Source organism: Saimiri boliviensis, chromosome 8, assembly GCF_048565385.1.
Source record: "Saimiri boliviensis isolate mSaiBol1 chromosome 8, mSaiBol1.pri, whole genome shotgun sequence".
In the NCBI taxonomy this organism is placed as follows: domain Eukaryota; kingdom Metazoa; phylum Chordata; class Mammalia; order Primates; family Cebidae; genus Saimiri; species Saimiri boliviensis.
This window is the reverse complement of record NC_133456.1, coordinates 23,440,754-23,458,905: the sequence shown is the minus strand read 5'-3', so window position 1 is coordinate 23,458,905 and position 18,152 is coordinate 23,440,754. Positions and strand designations below refer to the sequence as shown.

The 18,152-nt window shown below is 53.1% G+C and overlaps 1 protein-coding gene across 1 annotated transcript; it reads right to left on the bottom strand.

Annotated features, from left to right (window-relative positions):
* Positions 1-325: 325 nt before the first annotated feature.
* Positions 326-1,024, bottom strand: DNAJB8 (DnaJ heat shock protein family (Hsp40) member B8). The gene has a single exon (XM_003926136.4). It carries the CDS (start codon positions 1,022-1,024, stop codon positions 326-328), a length of 699 nt encoding a protein of 232 aa, XP_003926185.1.
* Between the last annotated feature and the right edge of the window lie 17,128 nt (positions 1,025-18,152).

The following is an 18,152-nucleotide window of genomic DNA, read 5'->3' as shown; positions in this document are numbered from 1 at the left end:
GTCAGGATTGGGTTTGAGGTCATCAGGACAGGGCAGCCATGTTATTTATCAACCCAGATTGTGGGCACAGAAAAGATGACAGACCCCCCTGCAGAACCAGCCCTGGCTTCCTGGGGGAAACAGCTCAGGCCCTGGAGGCAGCACGCATACCCTTCTTCAAGTCCACTAGGCTGGAGCCGGCCCCACGCCCTCACAAAGCTGAGCAAGCTGTTCCATGAACTCACTTGGCACATTTATTAACCATAGGCCTATGTCTGCGGCCCCATGTGTCTGCTGCCCTGTGCTCAGTGGCGGTGGTGGGAAGGCAGGGCCTGGTGCCTGGCACCTACTTGCCATCCACCCGTTTGAGCTGCTCCTTGCCGTTCACGGTCACTGACTTGAGCTGCCCGTTCTCCTCCACCTCCACACGCTCCTGCCCGTTCTCCACGATGCGCTTGGTGGTGATCTTGTGGCCATTGATCATCTCGGTAGACGACATCACCGACTTGAACCCCGAGCTGCCAGGGCCAGAGCCCCCGAAGGAGGTGGATGAGAAGGTGGTGTGGCTGCCCCCGCTGCGGCCCAGCGTGTTGAAGGACGAGAAGGCCTCCATGAAGGCCGGGAACTCTCCAAAGCCTGTGGAGAAGGCCCCCCGCAGGCCATGGCCCCGGCCACCGCGGTCACTGTTGAATGGGCTGTCCCAGAAGTCAAAGGAGAAGGGGTCCAGGCCACCAAAAAACTCCCGGAAGATGTCCTCAGGGTTACGGAAGGTGTAGCCGGTGTCGAAGGGGCTGCTGTAGGGCGTGCTGGCCCCACCGGCGGCCCGCCAGCTGTCGCAACCCGCACGGTCGTACAGGGAGCGCTTCTTGGAGTCGGACAGGACCTCGTAGGCCTCAGACACCTGCTTGAACTTCTTCTCCGCCTCCTCCTTGTTGTCGGGATTCTTGTCGGGGTGCCAGCGAAGGGCCAGCTTGCGGTAGGCCTTCTTGATGTCCTCCTGGGAGGCGCTGGCCTGCACGCCCAGCACTTCGTAGTAGTTAGCCATGGTCGGGGATGTGGGTGAGAGGAGAGGGGACGTGGAGGCCAGGCGGGCGCAGGGACCCAGCTGGTCAGATGGACAGGGGAGAGGTGGCCGCTGGTCTGGGGCCCTTCAGCAGGGTCCTGGCTGGACTCTGCAGGCTCCGGGCGAGATTCTGCCCAGGAGTTCACCTTTTCATAGTACCAGTTCTCAGGGACTGGAGAGGCCCCCACTGAGAGGGGTGGGGGAGGGGAAGGACACTGCAGCTGTGGGGCCAGGCCTGGGTGGGCTGCCCTTCAGAACTCCCTTTATGACATCAGCTCCCGGGGTGTGGCAAACCCCCGCCCCAGCTCTGCACCAGGCAAAGCTGGGCTTGCCCCTGCCGGGGAGGCAGACACCATGGTGGGCCAGAATGGGATGCCCTGTGACCCAGGCGGTGTGGGCTGAGCCCTGGGAGCCAAAGGGCAGAGGCAGGATCGGCCACGGGATCCCAGCCTTGGTGGGTGACAAAGGTCCGTGGCCGTGGTTGGGGAGATGAGCGAAGACCTCCTGGGTGTGTCCACTCAGCCGATGGCTGGGTGGCAACTAAGATGAGAGGAGGCCGAGATGGGGGTCAGGCAGGCTGGGGTGGGGACGGGAGCCTGCTCTTCTCCTGCCCATTCTCTGGCCAGGTCCTCCGTGGCAAGCTCCACAGAGGCAGGAAAGTCTGTCCTGTCTAGGATAGTGGCTGGCCATGGGTAAACACTTGTCAGATGGGCGAGGCTCAGAGACACCAGGTGCTCCAGGTCACACAGTGAGTCAGTCAGGGAGGAAGTGTGAAAGCAGGGCCAAGACTGCGGTGGACAGCAAACCAGCAAACCTAAAGAAGCGTTCCACTCAATTCTGGTAAGAAAAATAGGGATTGATGATAAATATTGATTACTGAGTACGGTGGGTTGGCTAGTGGCCCCCCAAAAAGAACGTTCCCATCTGAATCCTCGGAACCTCTGAATGTGAGCTTATTTGGAAAAGGGATCTTTTGGGATGTAATTAAATTAAGGATATCGAGATGAGATCATCCTGGATTATCTGAGTGGGCCCTAAATCCAGTGACATGTGTCCTCAAAGGAGGTGGACACTGATGGGGTGCTGCAGCTGCAGGGATGCAGCCAGATGCTGGGGCCAGTAGGCCCCCCCTGCAGCCTCCAGAGGGAGTGCAGCCCCATTGGTGCCTCGATTTCAGACCTCCAGCCTCCAGAACTGGGGGGAAGAGATTTCTTTTGCATTAAACTACCCCGTTTGTAATAATTTGTAACAGCCCTGGAAAATGAATCAGATGAGTGGGGTAACCAAATGTTCTTAGGTTTTTATATTCCTTTAATTCTTGTTCTTGTGTTGGATCATATATAGAAACAGCAATTCACAATACTGATTAATATCTATTTCTACCTTCACCTCACCCAGCTCCCGTTAAGATCAAAACCATGCTAAACTACATACTAATCATACCAACGAAGATCCTAAAGTCAACTAAAGATAGCCTGTCTTCCTTCCCTCCCTCTCATCCTCTCTCCCTCCTTCCATTCCTCCCTCCCTCCTTTTCTTCCTTTCTTCCTCCCTTCCTCCTTCCCTCCCTCCCTTCCTCCCTCCCTCCCTCTCTCCTTCTATTGCTCCCTCCCTCCCTTTCCCTTTCTCCCTTCCCTCCCTTCTTAACTCTGGCTTTTTTCCTTCCTTCTTTCTTCCTTCCTCCCTCCCTCCCTCCCTCCCTTCCTCCCTTCCTTCCCCCCTCCCTCTCTTCCTTCCTCCTTCCCTCCCTCCCTTCCTCCCTCCCTCCCTCTCTCCCTCTATTCCTCCCTTCCTTTCCCTTTCTCCCTTCCCTCCCTTCTTCACTCTTGGCTTTTTTCCTTCCTTCTCTCTTCCTTCATTCCTCCCTTCTTTCTCCTCTTCCTTCTTCTAGTCTTTATCCCTTTCTATTGCCCTCCTTTTCTCTTTCTTTTTTTTTTTTCAATGAAACCAAACCTGCTAGGTTTCAGGCTCCTAGCCTGAAATTGGTTAGACAGTATGTTCTAACCAATCCTGAATTCCAGGAGGGATGGAGACTGTAAAGACATTTTGCAAACCCAGCCTCCAGTGACCATCGCTGTCTCCCCATGCAGCTTATCAAGAGCGCGACGCCCCTTCCCCATGCCAGGCATCCACCACCCACACCTGCTGACACATGTGGCTTAGCAGAGGAGTTGAAGAGCAGAACTTCTCCACTGGGTGTGGCTGCAGATAAACCTGGTTCCATATCTCTGTGGCTGGATTTTTGTCACTATGTCTCTGTTACCAGTTAGCACCTGCTGTCCCTGGCAGGCTTGCCCATTGAGGTGGGGGAAAGATGCTTGCCCTACACAGTTCTCCATGGTGGCGGTGGCAGTGAGAGTGGTGCCGCTGTTGACTGTGGTGCCGGTGGGGAGTGGCACGGTGGGTGTCCATGGAGATGGATAAGGTGTCATTAAACAGTAGAGGTGACCATGATAGCAGTGTTGGTGTGGAGGTAGTGGTCACGGTGGGGGTGAGGGGGACAGTAATTGTGGGTTAAGGAGGAGTTGATCACAGTGATGGTGACGCTGGTGGTGACAGCTGGAGAGTAATTGCGGTGGTGGGGTGGATGGTCATGCCAGAGGAGACGGTAATGCTGAGAGCCTGTGTTGTGGGTGGCAGTGATGGTGCAGGTATGATGAGGAGGTGATGGGAATGGCTCCTAGTGGAGCCATGGATGTGGTTGGCGGTGGTGACAGTAATGGTGATGATGAAGGTAAAGATGGTGGAGGTAGCAGAGGTTGCTTCTTGTTCGGCTGTGCCACAGTGACGGCTTCCGGATCTCAGTGGCTTATGACAAACATCTAGCTCCCCCCACTTCACCAGCCAGTGCCTACAGGCAGCTGCCAGGGCCCTGCCTCCCATAGCTTTTCACTGTGGGCCCCAGGCTGAAGGAGCAGCTCTGACCCGCACACCCCACTCTCACGAGGGTGCCGCTCGGAGCCAGCAGGAGCCTGGGCTGCCTCTGCAAGCTTCTGCTGGGCCATGATGTGCGGCACTCCTGCTGCCTCCTGTGGCCAAAGCCAGTGTCTGTGGGGAGGAGAATGACTCCTTCAGGAAGGTTCTGCAAGTCTCAGGGCAACAGCGAGAGAGGCGTGAAATTCTCACAGGGAAGAGGGAGTGAGCAGTTCTCCAACATAAGCCAGATGCCAGTGGTGGGTCTGACAGCAGGGGTCGGGGTGGGGGGACAGGGCGTGGTAATGATGGCCCTGCTGGGAGCAGTGTGGCTGCTGCTGGTGCCGGGACACCAGCAGTGGTGATGGGGCAGGAGGCAGGAATTGTGCTATGAATGGACAATGTGAGGGTGGTTGTGGAAGAGGCAATGGTGTGGGGTGCTACTGAGTGGTAGGAAGGACATGGGGGTGGAAATGGTGGAAATTAATATCTATTTCTACCTTCACCTCACCCAGCTGTGAGTGCCGATGGGGATGGTGATGGTGATTGTACTGATGTGTGGGGATCTGTAGTTTCCTTTGCTAACTTGACATTACACCAGCCTCTTCTATGGTTTCCTTGCATCCTAGGGAAATCTGAGGGATTTTCCAGAATCCCATCACTGGTGTAGTTCCAGGTTAGAGCTTGCCAATGCACGAGATCTGGAGAGTGGAAAAGAGAGGCCGTTGCAGGCAGGTGACAATGGCAAGCTTTGCAACAGTTCGGAGCAATCTTCTTCAGAGCCCTTGCTTCCGAGCCACGGGCTGAGGCATCGATGGGGGCTTCCCAGAACACCATGAGCTCCCTGGCACCTCCCAGGCAAGCTCTAGAGAGCCAGCCACCTCGGAGCTGTGGGTGAGCATCTCGATTCCTTGTTCCCTGACTGCTGCTCACAGACCATTCAGGGTGCAGCCTGTCGTAAATGCCCTCCTTGGTATACATGCAAGGGCTGTGTACTGTGAGGGTGATGGCGGCTTGGATGAGGGTAGTGGTCGTGATGGAGGTGGGTGTGAGGACAGCAGGGAGGAAGCAGACGGTGACTCCAGGGAGACACTGGAGGGGCGGTGGTGGCGGTGGCAGTCTAGTTAGAGGCTTGTGGGTCTGACTGAGGTAGACAGTGGTGGTGATGGTGGTGGTGACAGCGGAGGCAATGATGGTGGTGATGGCAAAGGCAGTGGGAGTGGTGACACTGGTGGCAGCAAAGATGGCAGTGCTGATCAGGTGATGTCACCGGGCGGAAGGTGGGTGGAGATGGAGGTGGAGGAGGTGTGGTGACAGTGATGTGGTGGTGATGCAATGCTGACGTGGTGAAGAGCGCCATGGTCACAGTGACAGAGATGATAGTGATAGTGGCAGTGAAGGAGATGGGGACGTGGCGCTGCGGTATTGATGGTGATGGTGACACTGTTAAGGGTGTTGGTGGCCTGACATTGTAAAGGTGAAGCCTGAGGTTTCCATGACAATGGAATCAGGACAGTGGTGGGGGGAGGAGTGGTAACAACAATGTTAAGAGACAAGGGACCCAGCATGACAAGGCATCCGAGGCTCCTGTAGCTGCCTCCCTGTCCCGGCCCTCCCTGCCCTGCTGGAGACCCTGGCGTTGGTCTGTGTTGTACTCCCAGGGGGACTTTCTTCCAACCACTGCCCTGTTCTGACCCCAGTTCCTGGGGTGTGTCTGTGGGAGTTAGCCAGGATGGGGACAGGGCTGGAGACCCCCTCACTGCTGCCCATTCAGAGCTGTCTTAGAGCACACGGAACAGACCACTCAGTAGGACTTACGGGAACAGGAGTGTCACCTGGGAGCAGATCCCATACCTCACCATCAATAGCACCTTGAGATGGAGGCCCCTGTGGGGAGCTCCCCATAAAGGGAGTTGGGGACCATGGAGCGGGGCAGCGGGCAGAAAAATTTCCCTTCTGCTAAGGGTTCAGGCTAATCTTCCACACTGGTGCTTGGGAGCTGAAGAGAGCAGCAGCGGCTCTGAGGCCCCCACAGGGCCTGCTGGAGAGACAGGCACACACAGGCATGAGTGTGCACTTAGGCCCCACACGTTCCATCCTCACTGCTGTGAGGTCACCTTCCCTCTTCAAGTCTCTCTGTGGCCATTCCCTGGTGGGTGCTTTCAGGGCTTTGCCCTCTCTGGGGAGCCAGCCTAGCTTTCTTGGCCTCTGATGCCCTATGTCCCTGGTCTTGGGCCCACTCTAAAGTCAACCCTGAGCCATGCCAGGGAGAGAAGGAGGACCTTCAGTGACCAGGAGAGGCCCAGAGAGGGCAGGGCACACCCAAGGTCACACAGCAGTACCAGGAAGGTCTCCCCGGGGCGCTGATGGAGCCGATTAAGCAGCCAATTGGTATTCGGAGCAGCCAGAGGCCCCTCTCTGTCTCCGTAATTAATGGAGTGGCTTTTTAAAAGGATTCTAATCACCCCCGATCCTATCTGCTTATCACTAGAGTTCCTAATTAGATGATCCTGGCAGTCACTCAGCTAATTCCCTCCAGCCCCCTGCAGCCCTGCCCGACCCGGGCAGCGCACTCCACCCCCGGCCACCCTGGCCTGGCCAGATGGGCAGTTTGGGGCCTTCTCTCCCCTCAGGGCCCCTAGTCCTCTAACTGCATTAGCTCCAGGATGGATGGGTGACAGCGATGGATGGATGGACGGGTGGCTGGATGGACAGAGTGGCAGGCGAGTGAAGGGGCTGAACAGTGGGCAGCCACAGAGTAGATGGGTGGATGGACAGGCAGACGGGCCAAGGGGCAGATCCCAGAGTGGGGAAGGGCTCAGCCTGTCAGGTGAGACAGCCTGGGTTCAAACCCCAGCACGGCCACTCCCCAGGCGGGTGTCCTTGGGGGAGTCACATAGACTGGCTGTGCCCAGAGTCCTCATCTCATCTGTAAAAGGGAAGTAATGATGGTCCCCTCTCACAGGGTTACTGTGAGGAGCTTAGAATGGAGAAGGAGCCATGTGTGTGTGTGCTGGCCTCCTGGCAGTGTTGATAACGTCTGGGCAGAGACAGATGAAAAGGCAGTCTGGCTGGTGAGCCAGTGGAAGGCGTAATAGGCAGACAGGCCCGTGAGCAGGCTCACATGCAGATTGGTGGCCAATGGGGTGGGCAGGCGGTGGGCTATGTGGGCTATGCAACTGTGGAAGGGCCGGGGAGATCACGTTCTCCCCTGAGGTGCCAGGGAGATCTCCGCTCAGACATCCTGTCAGACCTCCAGGCAGCCTTCCTGCCCAGTCCTTCAAGCCAGTGAGGACAGGTGCTCACTGGGTTCCCCGAGTTCCTTCCCTGCCATCCCAACCCAGGTACACCCTTCCTGGTGGTGGACCATGTGGTCTCTGGAGGCTCAGATCTAGCTCCAAGTAGGGGTTTACTGCCTCAGTGAAGGCATCATTTGTGGGGCCCTCTGAGTTCCAAGTTGCTTCAGCCAGTTAGGGCAGCTTCCCTCTTCCAGGGTCCCAGCCCCAAGGCCCCCTGGCATGGAACAACCCTAGGCAGGGCTGTGACCCTGTGTTCCTCAGTTACTCGAAGCCTCCAGGATGATCCAACCCCCAGAGCCTCTCCGTTCACCCATGGGGCTCTGCAGTTTCTGGGGTGTGAAGTTTCCTGGGTCTTTCTGGAAAGAGTATAGAACAAAAAAGCTGATGTATCTTCCAGAGTAAAGGGCTGCATACATATGCACACATCTATGCCAGCAGATAGCCACCCATTTTCCTATGCACATAGCCATCCAGCTATCCAGCCACCCAGCCACCCATACACCCAGCCACCCAACCACTCAACCAGCCATCTACCACCTAGCCACCCATACATCCAGCCATCCAGCTATCCAGCCACCCAGCCACCCATACACCTAGCCGCCCAGCCACCCACACACCCAGCCACCCAGCCACTCAACTATCCAGTCACCCAGCCACCCACACACCCAACCACCCAGTCACTCAACCAGCCATCTACCACCTAGCCACCCATACACCCAGCCACCCAGCTATCCAGCCACCCAGCCACCCACACACCCAGCCACCCAGCCACTCAACGATCCAGTCACCCAGCCACCCACACACCCAAGCCACCCACCACCCACATACTCACACACCCAGCCACCCCCCCACCCAGCCACTTACCACCCAACTGCCCACACACCCTACGTTTCCTGAGTGCTTGTCCATACGTATGCCATGTGCCAGGCACTCCCCTTGGTCCAGGGATCCATAGGTCAGTGAAGGCACTGGACAGAGCCTTGCCCTTATGATGCTGACATGCAGTTGGGGAGATACAAGAAACTGATAATGCGTGAACATTTAACATGATAGCAGGTGGTCATCGATCCGTGAGGGAAAACAAAGCAGATGGGGGCTTACAGGAAGCTGGGGCTCTTAGGGAAGTCAGATTGGGTGCCCCAAACCTCCACATGCATCCTCAGGCCCCCAGGCCCCCATGCATGTGAGCACATCTGTACACATGGTCCTCCATGAGGCCCCATAGCACTGTTATGTCTCCAAAGGTGTGGCCCCTGCCGGCCCTCTCTGGGAGGTCTGGCTGCCTCATGCCTCTCTCAATCTGGGCCCTCCAGTGACCCAGGCCAGGCCTGCTCCCTGGAGCCCAAGGCACATCTGTGTTGTGCTAGGTCTGCTGGCAAAAAGCCTGGGCAACTCCTATGCAACCAACAATTCCGATCCACAGTCCTTCCCTGCACTGGTCTGAGTTAAGGCTAGAAACAGTTGAATTCAGAAGCATCACCCCTGTCCTCCCACACAGGGAACTCCCAACCCCAGGCCCTGGGAGAAGGAACAGACACACACAAATGTGCGAATGCAGCTCCAACACTCACTGAAAGGAGAGGTGACACTGTCTGGGGCGTCTGGGAAGGCTGGTCAGAGGAGGTGACGCCTCATCAGGGTTTGGAGAGGGAGGTTCCAGCAGGGTCAGCCTCACACACATGAAGGGCCTTGGATGTAGACACTGGACGTCCTTCCCCAGAGAAGTAGCTCATTCAGTCATGGGACATTTCAAGGTGGGAAGAAGGTGTTCATCACACGGCTGTGATCACGTGCCCATATGCAGACCACCCTGTCCTGGGTGCATGAGGAGTTCATCTCCTAAATCCGTGGTTCTCAACTGGGACAGTCCTCCCTCCCCAGGGGACATTTGGCAATGACTGGAGGAGTTGCTACTGGCATCTCCTGGATGGAGGCCAGGCAGGGCTGCTGCTGAACATCCCAGTCTAGTGCACAGGACAGCCTCCACCACAAAGAATCATCCAGCTCCAAATGTCAGCAGCACCAAGGTTGAGAACTCTGTTCTAAACCCTGAAATTATCATTTGATAAGTGCAATTATAATGCAATGTCTTTTCGATGCACCAAAGGCACCAATGTCTTCAATGTGAATATTTAAAACATACAGTTGACCTGTTTGGTGATTTATTTCTTAATAAAGCAAGAGCCTTGTAACATGGGAGTGGTTCCATGCAAAGGCAACAGCATGCACGGGGCTCAGTGGCTCAGTGGCAAGAGAGCAGGCATCTGTAGTCGACTGCATCTGGGACCAAGGGGATGATGGGAATAGAGCCCAGAGAGGGGCAGGGCCTGCACCAGGCAGGGCTCAGATGCCAGGCCACAAACAGAGTGTGAATTGTATCCTGGAGGGGGAGACCTTGAGAAAATTTAAAGCAAGGGGATGACGGGATCCACAGCATGTTCTAGAAAGAGTTCTCAACAAGATTCAATTTTTTTTTTTTTTTTTTGAGACGGAGTTTCACTCTTGTTACCCAGGCTGGAGTGCAATGGCACGATCTCGGCTCACCGCAACCTCCGCCTCCTGGGTTCAGGCAATTCTCCTGCCTCAGCCTCCTGAGTAGCTGGGATTACAGGCATGCGCCACCATGCCCAGCTAATTTTTTTGTATTTTTAGTAGAGACGGGGTTTCACCATGTTGACCAGGATGGTCTTGATCTCTTGACCTTGTGATCCACCCGCCTCGGCCTCCCAAAGTGCTGGGATTACAGGAAGATTCAATTTTTTATCCACGAAATTGGTAAAACTGTCAGTTTGACATTGCCAAGTGTTGACAAGGAAATGGAGCAACTAGAATTCTCACACCCTGCTGGTGGGAGCATGTATTGGAACAACCAATTTGGAAAATCCTTTGGCCTTCTTTTTTTTTTCATTTTTCAAACGGGGTCTCATTCTGTCACCCAGCCTGGAGTGCAGTGGCACAATCACAACTCACTACAGCCTCAACCTCCCAGGTTCAGTGATTCTCCCACCTCTGCCTCCTGGGACTACTGGTGTGCACCACCATGCCTGGATAATTATATATATATATATATATATATATATATATATTTTTTTTTTTTTTTTTTTTTTTTTTGTAGAGATGGGGTTTCACTCTTACCCAGGTTGGTCCTGAACTCCTGGCCTCAAGTGATCCTCACACCTTGACCTCCCAAAGTGCTAGGATTACAGGTGTGAGCCACTACACCTGGTCCTCTGGCATCTTATAGATATGAATGTAAAGTCTCTTGTCTCAGTAATTGCACTTATAAGGCAATTATGCCCCCAGGGAAACCCTGTCACATGGGCATATGGACAAGAACACTCCTTGCTGCACTGTTCACGGTAGTGACAGAAGGGAGCGACTAAAAGGTCCATCGTGAAGAGAATGAGCAAATACACTGTGTTACAGCTTTGAGGAGACTATGACACTACAGTGAGAAGGAGCAGACTCCATGTGTGAGCACGGAGGAGTAGCCCCATCATGGCGGTGAGCAACACAAGCCAGTCATTGAAAGCATCATTGTGACACCATTTATAGAAAACATGCAGGATAATGCATTAAGGATTTATACCTATAGAGTAAAAGCATTAATAACATGCATGGGAAAATGAAGCCCTGGCTACCTCTGGAGTCGGATAAGGGAGACAAGAGGGTCATGAAGGTTCCATGATCTCTGCGGTGTTTCCTCCCTAAGCTGGGCTGGGGAGGGTGTCAGAGGGACTTGACTCTGCCTCTACTTTCCTAACTCCTGGAGTTTGTGCCCTGGAGAGTGAGCAGGAACATGATCCACGTACCACCAATAGCATATGCAAGGTGGAGGGATGTTACCTGGGCTGCGCTTCACCAGCGCTCGACGCCTCTGTCAGCTGCAGGCTGTGCAGGAGTGAGCTGCCGAGATTCCTGCAGCTGCAGGGAGGTGAGCTCTGCCAGTAACCTGGAGGGGCTGGGATGCAGATCCTTTCCTAGTCGAGCCTCTGATGAGAAGCCAGCCCTGGTCAGTAGGTGGACTGCAGCCTGGTGAGGCCCTGGGGAGAAGCTATGGCTGAGCCACGTCTGGGCTCATGGCCCATGGAAACTGTGAGATACTAAACACTGTGATTTCAAGGGGCTAGGTGTGTAGTGGTTTGTGATGCAGCATAGAAAATCAATATCAAGGCTACCATGGTGTTGCTTATATTATTAGCTATATTTTTGGATATCTGAAATATTTCATAATTAAGAGGTTAAGAAAGACCCCTTAGGAAGAAGAGACAGACTACAGGGCATGAGTCTGGAGGCTGGGAGGCCCAGGAGGAGCTGGCACAATGGAGAGGGGACAGGCCATGCAGTGCAAGGTGAGGAAGCAGGATGGGGCTGGTGTCAGGGCCGGTGGGGTGTGTGTGTGTGTGTGTGTGTGTGTGTGTGTGTGTGTGTGTGCATGTAGCAAGTCCCTTCATGCCTAGATTCTGAGGAAAGGGAGGGGCCCATGCCAGCATCCCCTCAAAGCCTAGGAGACCTGGATTCCAGCCTCACAGCATTAGAACATCAGAACAGCCAGATCTGGCAGGGCAGGGGCCAGAGAGAAGGAGCAGAGGCAGCATTTTCCCAGGGTCCCCTGGGGAGCCTGGCAGTGTGGGCTGGGGGTAGGGCGGGGAAGGACAGATGGGGCTGTGGGAGAGAGCAGCTGCCACCCCCCTCTCCAGGGATGCCCGTTCCCCAACTCCAGCCTGCATACCAGTGGGAGAGATGGTGAGACCCTCCCCACTCCTTGCTCCCACTGATCCTCAGTTTCCCTAGTGATACTGGAGGGATGATCTCTGAGGACCCCCCCTGAGTTGGGTGGGATAGAGAAAGACATGAGAACACCTACAGATAGCCTAGGTCACCCCACTGGCACTCCCCCTGGTCCTGGCAGCCTTTCTGTGGTTCTGTGGGAGAAGGAGGAACACAAAGAGCAGGCAGTTTGCCCAGGGTCCCCAAACATCCTGGTCTTCCAGCAGTGGAGGTAGGCTTGGGGGCTCAGTCTGAAGCCCTTTAGGCTACCCAGGATGAGCCTAGAGTGGGGGATAAAATGGCATTAGAAGGATGTCCTTGCTGGGTGGTTTCTCCAAGACCCTCTGTCTTCCTCATATTATCCTTCCAACAACCCTGCAAGATGTGGTCTTGTTTGACTGATGAGGAGCCAGGGATCAGAGAAGCCAAGCCACTTGCTCGAGGCTGCACAGCAAGGGGAAGTCGGGTCTGTGTTTTGTAAGGGGCTTTACCCTGAGTGGCCTTGGTTAGGGACCAGGAAGGCCTGAAGGGCTCCAGGGAAAGAACTCAGATAAAGTTTCCCTAGGATCCTTGATCAGGGTTTTGAAGAGTGAAGAGAAATTCCCCAGGCTGCCCTAAAGGACAGAACATCCCAGGGAGAGAGACCAGCTAGGAACAAGACATAGAAGACAGGTTTTTGTGAATGACCAGGTTTTAAATTAGACATGTGGCATATACTCAGAACACATCAAAACAACAGCCCATGATTATAAAGGGAAAAGAGCCCCTTCCGTGCCCCGGGTCTGCGTCACACCTCCGAACCAGCTATCATCATCCAGGTACATGTCTTCTCAGGTGTTTTTCTATCTCTAGACAAATATTGTAAAAACAAAAACAGAGTTCACTTTACATGTTGTTTTCCAGCTTGCTTATTTTCACGTATCCTAATGTTTCTGTGAGATGTACAGGAGGAAGCTTGCTGGGCAGGAAAGCGTGCAAAACCTAGATCATTTCTGCCCGTGCGAGGCATCTCCAGGCTGCTTCTCCACACCTGCCTGGTCTTTTCTGCGTCTGCTAAGATGAGAGGGGAAAGTGGTGCCCCATGTGGAGTGGGCATGGATCTGATCATTTGTAAGACGGAACACCCATCGGGATGTCTAGTGGCTGTGGATTCCCATTGCTGTTGGGGATGTCCTCTTGTGTATCCTTCCTGTCTCCTTCCACCGCTTGTTACGTGAATCTCCTAATTTGAAATCATTTGCAACTCATTCACATTTTGTAAAACCACATGCTGCCCAAACACACTTGCCTGCTGTCTGGACAGAACAGTCAGCGTTCACCAAGTGAGATGCTAACCAGCTAGTTGTTCCGACGCCACTGGATTGGGTAATCCTCCACCTTTGCATTGATTCAGGATGTCTCCTTTATCACCCATTATCTTGTAAATAATAGGGTCTGTTGTGGGTTTACTGAGTCTGTGCCATTGATCTGTTTAGTGGGACCACAAGGTTTGAACGACTGTGATAATAGAATCTTGTTTCATATCGGAAAGCATTTCCCTCACACACACACACACACACACACACACACACACACACATTTTCTCTCTCACACACACTTTATTTTTCCTAAGTTTTGACTTATTCTGCTGATCTTGTTAGTTTTTCCAGATAAAGTTTGGAATCATTTGTCATTTTGCCTTTAAAAAAAAAAAAATCCCAGCAGAGTTTTAATCAAACTGTCCTGTATGAGAACTCATTTAGGCTCTACCCACCTCCTCCCTTGCTGTCCCTCATCTTTCCCACTCCTCAGGTGACTCTGTACCTGTGTCAGGTAGATGGCAGGTGTCACCCAGGGGTGGCATCCATTTCTGTGGCCCTGAGGACTCTTTCCCATCCTAGCCCTGGGTCACCAGAGGGGTAGGAGGTGCTGTGGGGAAGAACAGCACTGCTCCCTAAGAATTACAAAGAGCACTTGATTTCTTCCTACAAATGGACATCAAAGCCAGGCCTGGAAGTGTCTGTCCCTGTGCAAGGCAGGGAGGAAGGGGCCAGGCAAGCCGAGCTGAGTCCAGGACTGACCAGCCCCACCGGGTACAAATGGAGGGAAGAAGGCCGATCCACTCGGTCACCCTGGCACCAGGCCCTGGGGAATCATCGAGGGCACCCTGACCTGCTCAAGATGGCCTCCTGCAGCTCCCAGCCTGCATGCCTGGCCCTGCTTGGGCACTTTGTGGCTACAAAATTCAAACTGTTTACCATGCAGAGTGACTCGGGGAGCCAGGAGTCACTGTTAGAAGTGAATTGTTTAATGAAAGAGGGAAGAGAAGCTGTAAACTGCAGCCCCTGAGCCTCGGTTCTTTGCTCTGAATTGACTTGCTGGGACTTGAATCTGAGGCTCTCACCCCGATCTCTACTCAACACCATTCCCCAACCTTCCCCAGCTCTGACTGCTGCGTCCTTGTGAGAAACAGCCCCTGCAATTCAGGTCCAGTGGCTCACACCTGTAATCCCAGCACTTTAGGAGACCGAGGCAGGCATTTCCCTTGAGCTCAGGAGTTCGAGATCAGCTGGGGTAACATAGCAAGATCCTGTCTCTACAAAAAAAAAAAAAAAAAAAAAAAAAAAAAAGCTGGGCATGGTGATGCACTCCTACAGTCCTAGCTATGTGGGATAATGGCTTGAGCCCAGAAGTTAGAGGCTGCAATGTGCTATGGTTGTACCTCTGCACTCCAGCCTGGGCAACAGAGTGAGACCCTGTCTCCAAAATGGAAAGAAGAAAGAAAAAAGAAACAGCTCCTGCTTTCCAAGAGTTTCCTGGCAGTAAGTCGAGGGAGTTTGCCACAGGAACAAAATTCTCTGTGTGTGCTATTCCCCACCTAACACCAAGAACAAACGAGGCTGATGAACATGTGTGGGAAAGTGAATGCGTCTAGTCTGCAGGTGACTGGGGTGCGCCTAACACCAGCCCCTGGGGGCATAGGGGACACAAGAGTGACGAAGTACAGCCCCTGCTCTCTTACAGTGGGTGTCAAAAGGCCAAGGGATGCTTTCATCCATGTATCCACTTGTTTCTGCTGGCTGCCCGCCTTCCAGCACTCATGAGAGAACCTGGCACTGTGTGCTGTAAAAATGCTGGTTGACAGGAGGAAGGAAATACACCAGGAGAGCAACAGAGAAACAAGGAGGCCTCTTTTGATGGCTAGTCTGGGTTAGGGGTCTGGATTCTGGCCTTTGAGTCCTGAGGCAAGTTCTAGGTTCGGATTTGGGGGTTCTAGGTTCTGGACCTAGATTCTAGACCCAAGATTCCATGTCCTTAATGCTGAGTTATGGGTTCTGAGCTCCAAGCTCTAGGCTGTAGATTTGGAGTTCCACACCCAGGGCCCCAGGTTCTGGGCTTTGTGTTCTGAGAACTGGATTCTGAGGTCTAGGATCTGGACCCCTGTCTTAGAGGTCTTGGTATGTTCTGAGTTCTGAGCCCCAGGCTGCAGGTTCTGGGTTGAAGGGTCCAGGCTCTGAGCTCTGTGTTTCAGGCTCTGGTTCTTGAGTTCTGGGGCATAGGGCTATGGTTCCTGGTGTGGGGATCTAGGCTGCAGGTTCTCGATTCTAAGCCCTGGGGTCCAGAGCTGGCTCTGGATTCTGGATTTTGGGCCAGGCAAGTAGGATGGTTCACCAGAGGCCAAGTAGAGTTATTATTCATTCTTCATGCTTGGAATGTAAGCTCCTTGAGGACAGATTCTTATTTGTTTTATCCCCTGCTGTACTCCACATCTACAACAGTGTGTGGCATACAGGAGATGTTCAACAGGTACATCCGTGCACACGTGAACACCTGATAGCAGAAACACACAATCCTGCTATCAGGATCCAGGGGCATAGGAGAAAGGGCCATATCTGCCCTCACTGTAGCTACAGCTGGCAGGAGGAGAGGCCTCCTGCTCTGGAGCTATGGAGGGTGGAGGCCAGGGGGCTCAGGGCCACTATGCATCAGGTAGGAGACACGTGTCTACCCTGCCAAGGCCTAGGCTGGCTCCTGTTTGCACTCAGTGTCAAATCCACTGGGAAGGACAGGAGGGGGTACTGGTGCCACACCAGGACAGGAGTGTCCAGAGGTGAAAGTCTATCCTGATGGGCTGGGGCATCAAGGTCAGCTGGGACAAGATGCTGACCTTCCCAGGACTTTGGCCTGTCCAGCTCTAAGCAAGGGACCTCCCAGTGTCAGCAGCATGGTATTGGGAAGAATTAAAGGAAAATCTCCTGGACCAAGTGGACATCAGAGCTGTCAACAAAGAAGGTAGCAATCAGAAATACCCGTCCTCAGGGCCCCCGGTGAATAAAGACCCTGGTGGTCAAAGATGATGACAACTAAGGTTAAGAGAAGCCATGGCTGACCAGAGACGTACAATCAGAGTGACTCGTCATTAGGGATGGTGGAGTCGGCCAGAGATGATGTCTGTCAAGCATAACCTAGTCAGGGAGGGGCATGTCACATACTGGCCATCAGGAGCCAGTGCTCAGAGGTCTTGGCAACCAGAATCATTGTTGATTAAATATATCATCAGTCATTGATCAGGGGCATGGGTGGCTTCAGCTATGGGTGACCGGGAGCATTAGTGGGGAAAGCATAGAGTGTCCATGTCCTTGATGGCCAAAGGTACACAAGATATTCGTGACCAGAATCAATGACTGGAGACATGGGATCCAGAGATCTTGATGAAGAGAACCAGATGCAGACCATTAAGGATCAAGGGCACTGGTAAGCAGAGGCATCAATGATTAGAGAATTTGGTGATTAGAGACATTGGTGACTGGGGATGCTGATGACCAACCAGTGATCAGAGGTATAAGGGACTTTGAAAAATGGGGACATTGGTCAGCAGAGACTTTAAAGAAGATTCAGCAATCACTGATGTTGGACATCAGAGACATTGGTGATAAGAGATCTTGATGATCGCCGGGCGTGGTGGCTCAAGCCTGTAATCCCAGCACTTTGGGAGGCTGAGGCGGGTGGATCACGAGGTCAGGAGATCGAGACCATCCTGGTCAACAGGGTGAAACCCCGTCTCTACTAAAAACACAAAAAATTAGCTGGGCATGGTGGCGCGTGCCTGTAATCCCAGCTACTCAGGAGGCTGAGGCAGGAGAATTGCTTGAACCCAGGAGGCAGAGGTTGCGGTGAGCCGAGATCGCGCCATTGCACTCCAGCCTGGGTAACAAGAGCGAAACTCTGTCTCAAAAAAAAAAAAAAGAAAAAGAAAAAAAAAGAGAGAAATCTTGATGATCATTAAAGTTGAGCAGTCAGGGATATTGGGAACCAGAAACACCAGTGACTGCACTGATAGGAAATTTGATGGGGAGAGGATCCTATGATCAGGGACACAGGTCATCAGGCACATCGCTGGGGAGAGAGAATGGTGATCAGAGACAACTGATCAAGGACATTGTTAAAGAAACACTGGTGATAAGAAACAGTGTGATCGGAGATGTTGGAGATCACATGTGAATGATCAATCTATCTCGAGAAAAAACACTTATCAATCACACTGGTGGTCATACTTATTGATGGCCTAGAACATTAGTGACAAAGCTCATTGGCGATCAACATATTGGTGAGAAGAGATACTATGATCAGGCATACTACTGGTGAGCAAAGACAGTCACTGGAGACATTGGTGATCACATTTTGTGGGTGTCAGTGATCAGACACATGGTTAAGAAAAGGTATTAATTAAATATTGGTGATCAGTTGTTAGTCATCAGGTATCTCTGATGGCAGGCTCTCATGATCAGACATGTCATTGATCTGGAAGGAATATCAGTAATGGTGCCTGTCACTGATGACCAACAACATTGATCAAAGATGACAGCAATCAATGACATCAGTAATCACAGACGTGGCTGGTCAAGTTAGTCAATGAACAGGAATACTGATGACCAAATATCCCAGAAACCAGAGCTAAGAGGAAGCTCAGCACCTGGGAGGAAGCAAATGGAGATGGGGTTTGCAGGAGCCTTGCTGAGCCCTCAGGGGTGAACCACAGACTGGAGAAACGACGGCCTCCCTGCGCTTCCCTAGTATCCTCCCATCCACTAGGACAAATCAGACCCAGACCAAATCAATGACTAAATCAGACCCAGGCCCAATAGGGC